Genomic DNA, 12,976 nt, shown 5'->3' with positions numbered 1-12,976 from the left:
GGAGTAAGGTTACTATTACTGGAAGTACCCCTGGCACATCCTAGCTATCTATAAAGTATATGTTATGCTGAAAGTCTGCCCCGAAATGCAAGTGTTCATTGCTAGTCGGCTTTAAATCCCAACTGAGGCGGACGCACCAGGCTAAGTGTTGACTACATAGGAATAATTCTAAGTCCCGTAAAGGCGACTTGATACTGCCCTATAGTTCTCACAGTCTCTTCCAAATACTAATTCGTAATGTGTCCAACATTCTGCGCCTACATCTCCCTTGCGGTAGTACGTCGCCTGGCACTCTCGTAGCACACCACTTCCACTCTTCACTTCTTACCCCCCTGGCACTCTGTGACTAGCCCTTTTATAGTGAGTGGTGCGCCTGTCACCACTCCTTATCGGCGACTCAGTCAGTAGTGCACACGGTACAAATTGTTCTAGAATGTTCTAGAAGCATCTAGAACGATGTGTGTGGGCGTTGGCTGGGCCCGCGGCAGCCGCGGTGCCTACGTGCCAGTCTCGCCGTCCACCACTATGTTTGCTATGTCCAAGGGTTACTGCCTCCGGCGGGTCACATGTTCGGTGGCGGCGCTAAGTCCGCTGCCCAAGCAAACACTATGCCAGTACACATCTGTTCTAGTTATAAGAGTAAATATTAAACAGAAGTTCTGTCCCTGCACGTCTGCCTCGGTGATCTGGTGGCTACAATTTACTAGCCTGCATCGTAAATGATTTTAGCCCTAATTTTTAGCATTCGCGACACCTCCCTTCCCCAGGGGAAAATTTTGTAAGCTCAGACCCTTGAGGTTACAAAATTTTCGATTCCTACCTTCGGTGCCAGTGAAACTTGCCAGGATTTATTTCTAATTCATGGGTTTACATCATACATTTCATTACCTGGACATTTAAAAATTCTTTAGAAAACACAATGTAAATATAGCATTTAGTTAATAGCTGTACACGCCTGCTTGTTGTGGTTACTGTACAGTTCACGTATGTGTCACTTACTTTCAGTGTTCGTAGTTCACACAACTGTACACAATTTAAAATCCAGTGTACCAAAGTTTGTACACCGTGTTACCATTATATCTTATTACATAATTCTTGGTTTCACTTTTACATGTTTCATACACAATACACAACAAGAGAAAATTGTAAAGAGAAATAAACATTTTACAACATAAATCATCAGCTTAATCACAATAAGGTGGTCATAATTCTTAATTTCTGTTTTTATCTCCTATCTGTTTTGTGCGCCAACGACTCCATTGCTTTTGCGCTGGATTCAATTTGTTTGGCGAGTCGTGGCGTCTGGTCGTGCTCTCTCCACTGCATTCTATCAGCGAGAGGAGTACGTCGTATGTACCTTAATTCACATTCTCCACTCTCTTCCTCTTCTCCACATTGTTCAGACTGGCGAGAAGGGGTGTACCGTATTTTTCTTTCACAACGGCTATCGGTTACCACTGTGTTTGTTACACACACTTTGGTACAACAATTCCCTCCTGCTTTACACAATTGTTTGCAACATCTCCGACAACATTTACAATAGATACATGAACAACACAACACAATACAATCACTATAACTAATGCTACTGAACTTGTATATCCCCACACGGAATATATACCTTTTGACCATCCCCTGAAGGTCGTACGTTGCTGGTATTCTATTTCACGTTGTAGTTCATCGACCTTGTGACTTGCTATCTTTAGGTCATCTAAGTGTCTTACAATATGCTCTAAGGGTAGAACTACTGGTATACTTGTGACGTTTTGCTTCTCATCCTCTATGATACAGCAGTCTATATCTAAATTTAGCGTAGGGACTATGTCATTCTTACTTACATTAGTACTAATTATATGATCAGCCTGTAGCATGACCTGTGCACCATGTCCCTTGCACTGGCTGGTAAAAGTAAACTTCCCCGTACCTCTTATGATAATATCATTAGGGGGTAACCCATTACACAATATCGTTAATCCTTCGTCCTTAGGAGCGACATACAACCACTCATTATCTTGTATCTGCGTCCAGATACTTTAGTTCAATATTATATACTTCAGATTGCAATCTTTGGGAACTTCCCTAATAGGCTGCAGCATACGAGCTTCACATCGCTCGTGGTCATAAGTGGACATTAAGACAAACCTCTGCTTACAGATCTGTCTTTTCGGCGTGACCGTTTTACAGTTCATCTGGTCACGGGACAGTAGCGCGTACTGTCGTTTCGCATCATCAATTAGTAAATAACTTTTCTCAGGCTCTATAAGCGAACAGTTTCTTTGCCTGATCATACTCCGCGGGTAATGGCCATATTTTATATAATGTATATACACTACTATCAACTAATGGTACATTTAATACATAACTTAATCTAGTGCCGGCAAGAACTACATCTATATCTAATATACGAAGTAACAGGTATCCTTGGTCCTCCGTGAGTTCCACTGGGAACTTTTTATCCCTTAAATCATCTTTTATGAGTTCTAAGTACTTGACCACCTGTACGGGGTTAATTAGGTGTGGTTCCAACAGGCCTTTCTGTGCATTTACTATTGCCGAGACTAATAATTCGTACTCTCTTTCGAGTTCATGAAACATACTGGTAATTTGCATTAGTTGTTCCGTAATAGTTAGGAGAATTAGGGCATGTTGTATTCATCCATTAGTACTATTCTCGTAATCCTCTACATGCCTACTCAATTTTTCTATTCCTTTTGCGATTATCTGCGTATTCTTAGTTACTACATTAAGAGTTTGATTTACCCCTGTCAGTGACGCTCTCACAATGGTCACTTGTTCTTTGGACAACCGTAACAACTCTCTCTGTTCCTCTAGCACGTCTATTTTGGCCTTGAAAAATTCCGCATCATCTGCGTCTAATGTCCCAAACAATACCTTACTTGCTTCCCCTATGAAATTTAATATTCCCCTCTTGACTCTTGGTCGCTCATGCCTAACCAGTTGATCAATCAATTCTTTTGATTTGGAAATTTTTCCCACATGCCACTTTACTGTTTGTTGTACACTTTCGCACTCCCCGGTGCTTAACCCTTTCGCGGCTGGAAGGCTGAGCGTCCTGCCTGCCTGGCCGGGTGACAGGGACGAGCGCACTGCGCGCCTGGCCGGCGGCGGCTGTCGCAGCCCTGTGGCCGCTGCAGGCTACGGCCGCCGCAGGCTTCCCGCGTGTTGCCGCGTGCACAGAACCACTGTTCAGCAGCGCCTTAAAAAAACACTATACTCTGTATGGTCACTTTGGTTATAGTTTCTGATAACAACGAAAGAGAGCTTCGAAAATAGCCAACACTTTCAGTTATATGTTTATTATGGGCTGAAAAATGGTTGGTTTAGAAAAATGATAGGAACTTTTTTAATAGTAATTCCAAAATCCTCTAACTAGAGATTTACACCGTCGATGTATGTGCCTAAAACATAATAAAATTCCACTATCATCACATGAATGTATTTCAAGATATATAGTTTTAAATAGAGTTGTGCGTAGCGAAAACGCCCAAATCTCGAACAATATTCTTACTACGGTCTTAAATAGATAATAATTACAGAAATTTAAAACCTAATTTTGTCATGCAATCGGACTAAAAGTTAAACAAGGAATATATCTGCATAACTCATTTTGTGATAGGCCCTTGCCTTTGTTTGTAATTAAAACCTAAAGTCGATTCTCCACAGTAAGAAATTGGATAGTAAACGCCTACCTTCTTCTAGCTCGCTGTCTTCTTTTTCAGCCCGTCACGTTCAGTACGGTTTACTTTAATGGTTTCCCATCCTCATTTTCGACGCAGGCTTTGGACTGCCGCTGGCTGAGTTAAAAACCATTTTTTTACTTTTATCTGCTTTTTTTTGTCCGCAGCTCGTGGTCTCGCGGTAGCGTTCTCGCTTCCCGAGCACGGGGTCCCGGGTTCGATTCCCGGCGGGGTCAGGGATTTTTCACCTGCCTCGTGATGACTGGGTGTTTGTGTCGTCTTCATCATCATCATCAATCATCCCCATTACGGTCGGAGGAAGGCAATGGCAAACCACCTCCACTAGGACCTTGCCTAGTATGGCGGCGCGGGTCTCCCGCGTCGCTCCCCTACGCTCGGTAAACGGAGTATGGGACTCATCATCATCATCTGCTTTTTATTTTTATTTTTTTATTTTTTACTTTTATCTATTTGAAACGTACAAAGTTACTAAAACGTGCTAATATTTCTTTAGCGTGTGGTAATTTTCGAAACATGGCACCATGCAGAGAGCCACATCGCACTTTTTGCATCTTATGCGTGTCATTTTTCGTTGTGAATGAGCAGTGCATACTACACAGCGTCTCTGGGGAATCTCCTTTTTCTCCGTTGCTACGAGGAACCCTGGATAATGTCCCTCTTTATTCTGCAGTCGGAAAGGCCTTTCTTCTTTGGTTGTCCGTGGGATCGCACTTTTACACGTTTGACTATGAAATCTGTCAAGCAATTGACGGATTAGCTCCAAGTGGTATTTCGCTAGTGGTATCTTCTGTTGCTTTTGTATTTCAAAAACAGTTTTTGCGTTCAGCACACACAAGTCAGTCAAATGAAAGAATACTTTCTTGTACCACTTCAGTGTCTTTCGGATGCACTGTACAGAAGATAATAGCATGTCTGTCTTATCCACTGCACCCATTGACTTATTATAGCTGATGACACAGGTGGGTTTCAATTTGTTTTGGCCTGTTCTATGTTCTTTCTTCTGTGTCTCCACAAACTCTGGTCCATTTACGGTCGAAAGCATCCACACTTCTTTCTTGTCCATCCATTTTAGTGCCATTAATGTTCCACAAGATTTGAACTGTACTTCCCCTTTTTTCAGCTTGTCTGGTAACGGTGGTAGATGTTTCCTGTTTTTTCGTACTGTTCCGACGGCATTTGTACATTTTTTGTGGAGCCATAGAAATAATTCTCGGCTCGAGTACCAATTGTCCAAATGAATGGTATGACCTTTGTTGAGGTATGGCAATAACAAACTCACAACAACATCGCCTGATTTTCCCCAATCAGAATTTCCAGATTCTATTTCCGTGGCAGCACCAGTGTAGATAATATAATCCAGAATATAATTCGTTTCTACGTCACAAAGGACGAAAATTTTAATGCCAAAACGACTACGTTTATTTGGTATGTACTGCTTGAATCGGAGCCTTCCCTTGAAAAGTAGCAAACTTTCGTCGATCACTAGGTTTTCAAAGGGTACTACTGCCTCGCGGAATTTATTTCTTGTGTGACCTACAATGAGACGTATCTTTACAAGAATATCTTGAGACGCGGTGGAATTGTCACAGAAGTGCAATAAACGCAGAATCAATTTGTACCGGTCTCTGGCCATTATGTTAGAAAATATTGGTGTCTGAAGCAAAGAATCTGTCGACCAATATTCATTCACTTCTTTTTACTTCTAGGCATAAGCAGAGAACATGCTAGGAAACAATAAAATTCTGATGGCTCTATATGCTTCCAGCGTGCTAATCTACTGGGCACTGTCGTCATTTTTTCAGTAATAAATTTATAATAATTATTGATCTGTGTACAAATGGCAGAAACAAATTCCATGGACATGAAGTACAAAAAGAAATCTAAATGACTTGCTGACTCTTCGAAGTCCACCTTTAACCCGCTAAATGTGTTCACAAAACAGTGTCGTTTCGTCACAGGATGATTCTCCGTCCAGTCATACTTTCTTTTTCCTGACGAAGTTTCACTTACTCTATCTTCTTTTCCGTCTTCAGAGGAAGAATCTTCTGTTCGTGATACCGAGGATTCAGCAATAAGTCCAGGAGCATCCAACTCTTCATCGGAAGAAAGCTCCGAAGTATCACTACAATCTTCGTCACTGCTATTCATGAGGATATCCATGATTTCCTTGTCCGATAAACTGTGTCCCGACATGGCAAAGTCTACACACGTGAACGCTGTCGTCTCACCAGAAGCGAAAAACGGACTGGCCGATTGTTAGACTCGTAAGCAGAAAGTGTGCAGGGGAGGGGAAAACTAAAGTGCTTTCTCACTTTACAAAGAAGACCAGACAATGAAAGTGTTGTCTGAAAAGTGGACAACAGCCAGCAGCCGCTCTATTGTGAACGTTCACCTGTTCCCGAGCCCGGGCGTATATGTATGCCATTAGCCGTCTGGTATTCCCGCCTGCCGGGCGTAGATGTATGCCCGTAGCCGCCTGGACTTCCCGCCGGCTGGGCATACATCTACGCCCGTAGCCGTCTGGTCTTCTAACTGCCGGGCATACATGTATGCCCGTAGCCGCGAAAGGGTTAACTTCGCCTGGTTCAGCCTAGTCATGCAATGTGTCACTGCTCTATTAGCAACCACTTGCGTCTCCTCGAATTTGTCATGCAGTTCCTTAAGGTTAAAATAACTCACCACTCTCCAGGTGGTACTATACAAACTCACGCTACCCTGGTTGTCGTAGTAAATGCCTGGTGCAGACTGGAATCGTTGCACCCGTACATCTTGCGGCGCTGCTTCTCGTCGAGCAAGGCTAATCTGCGATATAGTCCCGATTATTGCTGTCACCCACAGTGCCCTCATCCTTGGCATCTGTAATAGAAAGTAATTATTACTCTTCTGCTTTCTAGTTGCCTGCAGTGATTCCGTCATCCTTATGGCCCTCTAATAATATGCCCACCTCTTTACTCAGTAAAATTCTTTCAGCCTGTTAGCGTGTACTTTTATACATTTCTTGCCTTTTAGCCTGATTATTACGTTTGGTCCTGACACATCAACTACGGTAAATGGCCCTCGCCACTGGCTGTCTAATTTCTTCGATCGTCCCCGACGTACGCCCTCGTCATATAATACACGATCATGTTTTCTGAACTCCCTCGGGTTCTGCGTTCTGTCGTAGTTGCTTTTATTTCTTTCCTTGCTCTCTTGCGTTGCCTTACGGGCATCCTGGTGTAACATTTGCAGTCGCTGTCGAATCTCTGTTACGTAATGGTCATAATTGTATATTACGTTCGCGGGTTTCTTTTGTAACCATCCAGGCAGGTTGCACTTTCTGCCGAAGAACAATTCGAACGGGGTGTATCTCGTGGTACTGTGAGGAGTAGTGTTGTACACGAAATTCGCGAATGGAACCCATTCGTTCCAATCAGTCTGATCCTTATTCACATAGTGACGTAACATCTCGGTTAACGTACGATGTGTACGTTCTAGTGCCCCATTGGTCTGTGGATGGTACGCTGTTGTTTGTAGCTTATCTATTCCTAGTAATTTGCAGACTCGTTTCATGGTTTCGCCTATAAAATTGCTCCCCATATCGCTCAACAGAGCGGTTGGGATCCCAAATTTTAGAATGATGTTTTCCACCAGCTTCCGTGCAATCGTATCGGCATCTTGCCGAGCTATTGGTTCGGCCATTACATATTTCGTGAGAGAGTCTTGAAATGTCAAATGTATCTGTGTCCAGACCGGGTAACGGGTAGTGGGCCTACTACATCAACATCGCAGCGTTCAAATATAAATTCCGGAGTAGGAGTCAGTTCTAGTGGCTGCTTAGTCTTTGCTTGCGTTATCTTGTTCTTCTGACAGCTTTCACAGGTTTTTATGAACTTTTCTACATCCCCTTTCATGCCTGGCCATGTATGGTACTGTTTTATTCGCTCATACGTTCTTCCCATTCCCTGGTGGCCTCCGATGGGAGATACGTGCATCTGCTTTAAAATTGCCAATTTTTCCTCCGTGCTCATTACGTCCTCGTCCTGTATTTGTGCTACGCTACTCTCTCCGCTTATCTCTGTCCCGTCAGCTGTCTCTCCAGGGGACGTTATCTTCGCTGACGACTCGGCCTCTGTTATCACTTCACTATCCGCGTCCTTGCTCTCGTCCTTGGGTGTTGCGCCTCCTTGCGTGTTTCCGTGCGCGTTGATATCGATTGTGCCCTTCTGCTGTGTTGGCGTGTCGCTGTCCCGAACAGTGCGAATGCGTGACAGCGCATCGGCTACGCGGTTTTGCTTCCCTTCCTTGTACATGATTTGGTAATCATACTCTTCCAATTTTAACCGAAGTTTCATTAATCTGGATGATGGGTCCGTAATGCTACCTAACCACATCAGTGGTTTGTGGTCCGTGAGTATTTTGAACGTCCTTCCAAAAAGATACGGTCGGAAGTACTTTACAGCCCATGTTATGGCAAGTAGTTCCCTCTCTATTGTGCTATAATTTAACTCTGCCTTGTTGAGAGTGCGGGATATGTATGCAATTGGTAAGTCCTTCCCTATAGGACCTTGGCTCAGATATGCTCCTATCGCGTACTGGCTGGCGTCAGTTGTTAACAGAAATTTTTTATTAAAGTCTGGGTACTGTAGTATTGGTGGCTGGATTAACTTTCCTTTCAATGTCTGAAATGCCTCCTCTTGCGCTGCACCCCAAATATACGGAACTCCTTTCTTCAGTAGTTCGTGTAAGGGTTTGGCAATTTTGCTAAAATTACTCAAAAATCGCCTATAATATCCGATCATTCCGAGGTAGCATTTTAACTCAGTCGTTGTCTTAGGCTGCGGGTACTTTTCTATCGCTGCCACTTTAGTAGGATCGGGTTTCAGACCCTCTGCTGTCAAAACGTGTCCCAAAAACGTAACTTCTGTTCGTAGAAATTCACATTTATCGACTTGCAATTTTAGATTTGCTTTTCGTAACCGATCAAATACTTCCTCCAGTCGCGCATTATGGTCCTCCAGTGACGCACCCACAATGACAATGTCGTCTAGGTAGATAAACACTTGATTTCCCTGTACACCAGTCAAGACGGTATTCATTAGCCGCTGAAATGTGGATGGAGCCGTCTTCAGGCCCATCGCCATCCTATTGTATTCATAGTGGCCCGTCGGTGTACTAAATGCCGTTTTCTGCTTATCCTGTTCGTCTATCAATACTTGATAATATCCTTTTGCTAGATCTAGGGTCGAGAAATACTTCGCCTTCCCTAAGCTATCTAGTATCTCATCGATTCTGGGTAGTGGATAGACCATATTCAAAGATATATCATTTAATTTTCGGTAATCTACCACCACTCTCCACTTCTGTTTCCCGCTGGCATCTAACTTTTTAGGCAATAGTAACAAAGGAAAATTAAACGGACTGGTACTTGGTGAGATGATACCGTCGTTCAGCATGCCATTTATTTCTTGTTGCAACGCTTCCTGCTGCGCTTGGGGGATTCGATAAGGCCTCTGATTTATAACCGTTCCTTCTGCCTCGGTTACTAGTGGAATCTGATGCTTCACTACAGTGGTGTAGGTGAGCACGTCTCCTGGCAAATGAAAGACATCACTGTATGCGAGACACAATTCCTGTATGGCTTCTTGCCCCTCTCGGTTTACGTGCTCTATCCGCAAGTTTTCTTTTAACAAACTCTGCCGCGTTTTTCTCCCGTCTTTCCGCTCCTGCGGCGCGCGTCGTATTTTGTAGCTACTTGGTGGCGGAATTCCTTCTGCTAATACTTCTGGTACACTAAGACGGATCTCTTGTTCCCTAGTGTTCATCACGCTTGTTATGCCTACCCCGTTTCGGACAGTCACTATGGCTTCCGGTATATAGACCCCCGGTCTAATTTCTTGTTTCGGAATCACCACTTCTGTTCCTAGTTTTCGTGCTATGCGAATTTTTATAAACCTTTCTTCTCGTGGGCCGATTCTTATTTCTTCTGCTCTCTCCGGGGATGGAGATACGTTCCTCCTATTCGTCATGCCAGTGCATGGATACTTCGCTTCTCGTGGTGACCGCGTTCTTTGCTCACTTTCTGTTCCTTCTTGTTTCGTACAGTCCCGTTTGGACGGCGCAGGTGGCGGCCGGCTCGCGCGCCTCGCCTGGTATTTGCCTTGACTAGTACGCCCGCTCTCAACGCAAAGTGGGCCCTTATCTTTCGTTTGCGTCGTGGCTACTGTCTCCGTGCCTTTCACATCCTTGCTTTTAACGCATATATAATCATTCTTACCTGTGCAGTCAGCAGCTCTTATTATTCCAGACGCAGCGTAATGGAACTGCGGCATTACGCTCGCTGCTCGTTTCCCTGCCCCTTTTTCCTACGTATGTTAGTCCACTTGCTTTCACGACAATCACGCGCATAGTGTCCGGGTTGGTGACACGTGAAGCATGTCACTGGTTTTGCTTTGTTACACGGGGGCGAGTGACCCGTTAGATTGCATACCGTGCACCTTACTGGTGGGGGACACTGTGCTCGCGATCCGTTCCCTTTGAATTCGCGAACATCTATTTCGGTTATAGGCAGCCGCTTATGGCCTGTCTTCTGGGGAATTTCTTTTACCAGGTCTGTCCTTCTGACAGTGTACCTTTTCCTACACTCTCGCGATAAATGTCCCTCTTTACCGCAGTTAAAACATTTCATATTACTTTTCTTTTCTGACCGGGTTACAGTTGCTACGCGGCGCTTATCTCTTTCTGAGGTGATTGCACACTCCTCGGTAGCTGCTAAGTCAATAGCTTCGGACAGGGTGATCCGTTCGCCTTGGGCCCGGATTACGGTTTTTATTCGTTCGTCATACAATCCCTGTATAAACACGGCCCGTCCTAACTTCCCTATTAAGGCGTTGCTGCCTGCAATTTCTTCGTCCTCCATAACCCTCTTCATCGCTTCGCGGAAATGGAATTGCATAGAATCCACCCGAGAACCCCATTGAGCCACACTTTCCCCTTTTTCTTGCCTACTATTGAACATGGTGCACGCATAGTAGTCAATGGTGCGCTTGCTCTCATAGTTTTCCAACAAAATAGACCTCACGGCAGACCAAGTTTCTGTGTGATCTCTAACTAAGAGCTTACTACGGGCAGAACCGGTTATTTGCCCAATGATAACTTTTAAAAAGACTTGCTTATAATTAGGATCCACTAAGTTGTAAGCATTGTCGCAATTATCGATAAATTCTGACAGTTTATCTCTATCTCCATCAAACTTATGTGGCACTAGTTTTGTGGCTTCACTGTAATTTAAGTACAATCTACCTTCACTGGCGTTGTCTTGCAAGCCCCCGCTTGATTCTGCAGCATCAGAATTTCCCATCTTCACTAACCTTCTTTCTTGAGTGCTGTGCGGCGAACTCTGCGCTCGCGGTGGCGGTGCGTGGACCTGGCCGCGATGAGTGCGGTGTGAGAAGGTTCAGCTGCTGCGATGTCGCGGACCTGCGCCTCTCCGACCACTGCGCTGGCGCGGTGCGACGACCCCCTGGGTGTGCGTTGGCGCGACGCGATGACCCTCTGGCTCTGCGCTGGCGCGATGCGACGACCCTCCGGAAGTGCGTCGGCGCGAGACGCGGTGCGACGACCCTCTGGATGTGCGTTGGCGTGATGCTACGACCCTCTGGCGTTTTAATGGTGCTATCTACCGCCCCTCTGCCTATTCCTGTACCCTATACTGCCGATCCTCTACCAGGATATAACCCCACATCTGACACCAGAAAAAGTCTCTCCTGTCGTGTCCCACTGACGAGTCCTGAGAGGGAGAGGAAGGACTGCAATGATTGCGCGCCAATGACTTACTTGGCAGAAGATCCTTGACGTTGTGGGCCGCCTGCTTGCGATGCTCTGCTGCAAAGAAGGCTACCTGGTAGGTTAGAGTACGGAACTCGGCAGGGATAACAGAGGATATTGACTTCAACCATGACACAGGGAGTAAGGTTACTATTACTGGAAGTACCCCTGGCACATCCTAGCTATCTATAAAGTATATAAGTTATGCTGAAAGTCTGCCCCGAAATGCAAGTGTTCATTGCTAGTCGGCTTTAAATCCCAACAACTGAGGCGGACGCACCAGGCTAAGTGTTGACTACATAGGAATAATTCTAAGTCCCGTAAAGGCGACTTGATACTGCCCTATAGTTCTCACAGTCTCTTCCAAATACTAATTCGTAATGTGTCCAACATTCTGCGCCTACATCTCCCTCGCGGTAGTACGTCGCCTGGCACTCTCGTAGCACACCACTTCCACTCTTCACTTCTTACCCCCCTGGCACTCTGTGACTAGCCCTTTTATAGTGAGTGGTGCGCCTGTCACCACTCCTTATCGGCGACTCAGTCAGTAGTGCACACGGTACAAATTGTTCTAGAATGTTCTAGAAGCATCTAGAACGATGTGTGTGGGCGTTGGCTGGGCCCGCGGCAGCCGCGGTGCCTACGTGCCGGTCTCGCCGTCCACCACTATGTTTGCTATGTCCAAGGGTTACTGCCTCCGGCGGGTCACATGTTCGGTGGCGCCGCTAAGTCCGCTGCCCAAGCAAACACTATGCCAGTACACATCTGTTCTAGTTATCAGAGTAAATATTAAACAGAAGTTCTGTCCCTGCACGTCTGCCTCGGTGATCTGGTGGCTACAATTTACTAGCCTGCATCGTAAATGATTTTAGCCCTAATTTTTAGCATTCGCGACAACATTTCACAGTATTGGAAGGGGAAGAAAGCCGAGCTATTTCTAAACGTATCAAAGAAGTCCAAAATAATGGAATTGGTTTACAGCCTCATAGCAGAAGCTAACCAATTTCTTCCGGGGAAAGGGAACAACCCTAAAGCAATCGTGAGAAAGGTCTTATCCATTCTTTTAAAATATAACTTTCATCTGAAAAATTGTCATAATTGCACATGATCATACCATTATTTTGATCCAAAATTTACCCAATTTTTTTATAAATGGGGTTAGAATTATATAACAAAATTATCAATGATTTGAATTTGAGAGGTACAGAACATATTGTCATATAGATCGGAAGAAAATGTATTTTATAACATGAGGAATTACTGTTATCTTTTTGGGGATTCACTTTTATTGCTAAATAAATTGCTCTTCGTTCAATGTGATGACTATACTGATCAGGTACACCAATTTCTGACAAATTCAGTTAGCTCAATAAAAAAGGATGGTATCAATGAAAAAAGGGGATAATGTTGATGTATATGTACCACATGCAAAATTAAATACATTGTCGTTGGTA

The 12,976-nt window shown here is 44.6% G+C and overlaps 1 protein-coding gene and 1 long non-coding RNA gene across 2 annotated transcripts; one reads left to right on the top strand and one right to left on the bottom strand.

The window, feature by feature from the left end:
- Nucleotides 1-67: 67 nt before the first annotated feature.
- LOC126354096 (uncharacterized) lies at nt 68-12,419 on the top strand. Its single transcript, XR_007565264.1, has 2 exons — nt 68-435; nt 12,111-12,419. It is a non-coding gene; the product is annotated as an uncharacterized LOC126354096 (long non-coding RNA).
- LOC126354094 (uncharacterized) lies at nt 9,959-11,072 on the bottom strand. Its single transcript, XM_050003482.1, has one exon. The coding sequence runs from the start codon at nt 11,053-11,055 to the stop codon at nt 10,027-10,029; it is 1,029 nt and encodes a 342-aa protein (XP_049859439.1). The 5' UTR covers nt 11,056-11,072; the 3' UTR covers nt 9,959-10,026.
- Nucleotides 12,420-12,976: the final 557 nt, after the last annotated feature.

The sequence above is a fragment of the Schistocerca gregaria genome, chromosome 3, assembly GCF_023897955.1.
Source record: "Schistocerca gregaria isolate iqSchGreg1 chromosome 3, iqSchGreg1.2, whole genome shotgun sequence".
NCBI lineage: Eukaryota > Metazoa > Arthropoda > Insecta > Orthoptera > Acrididae > Schistocerca > Schistocerca gregaria.
This window is presented reverse-complemented; position numbering and strand designations above follow the sequence as displayed.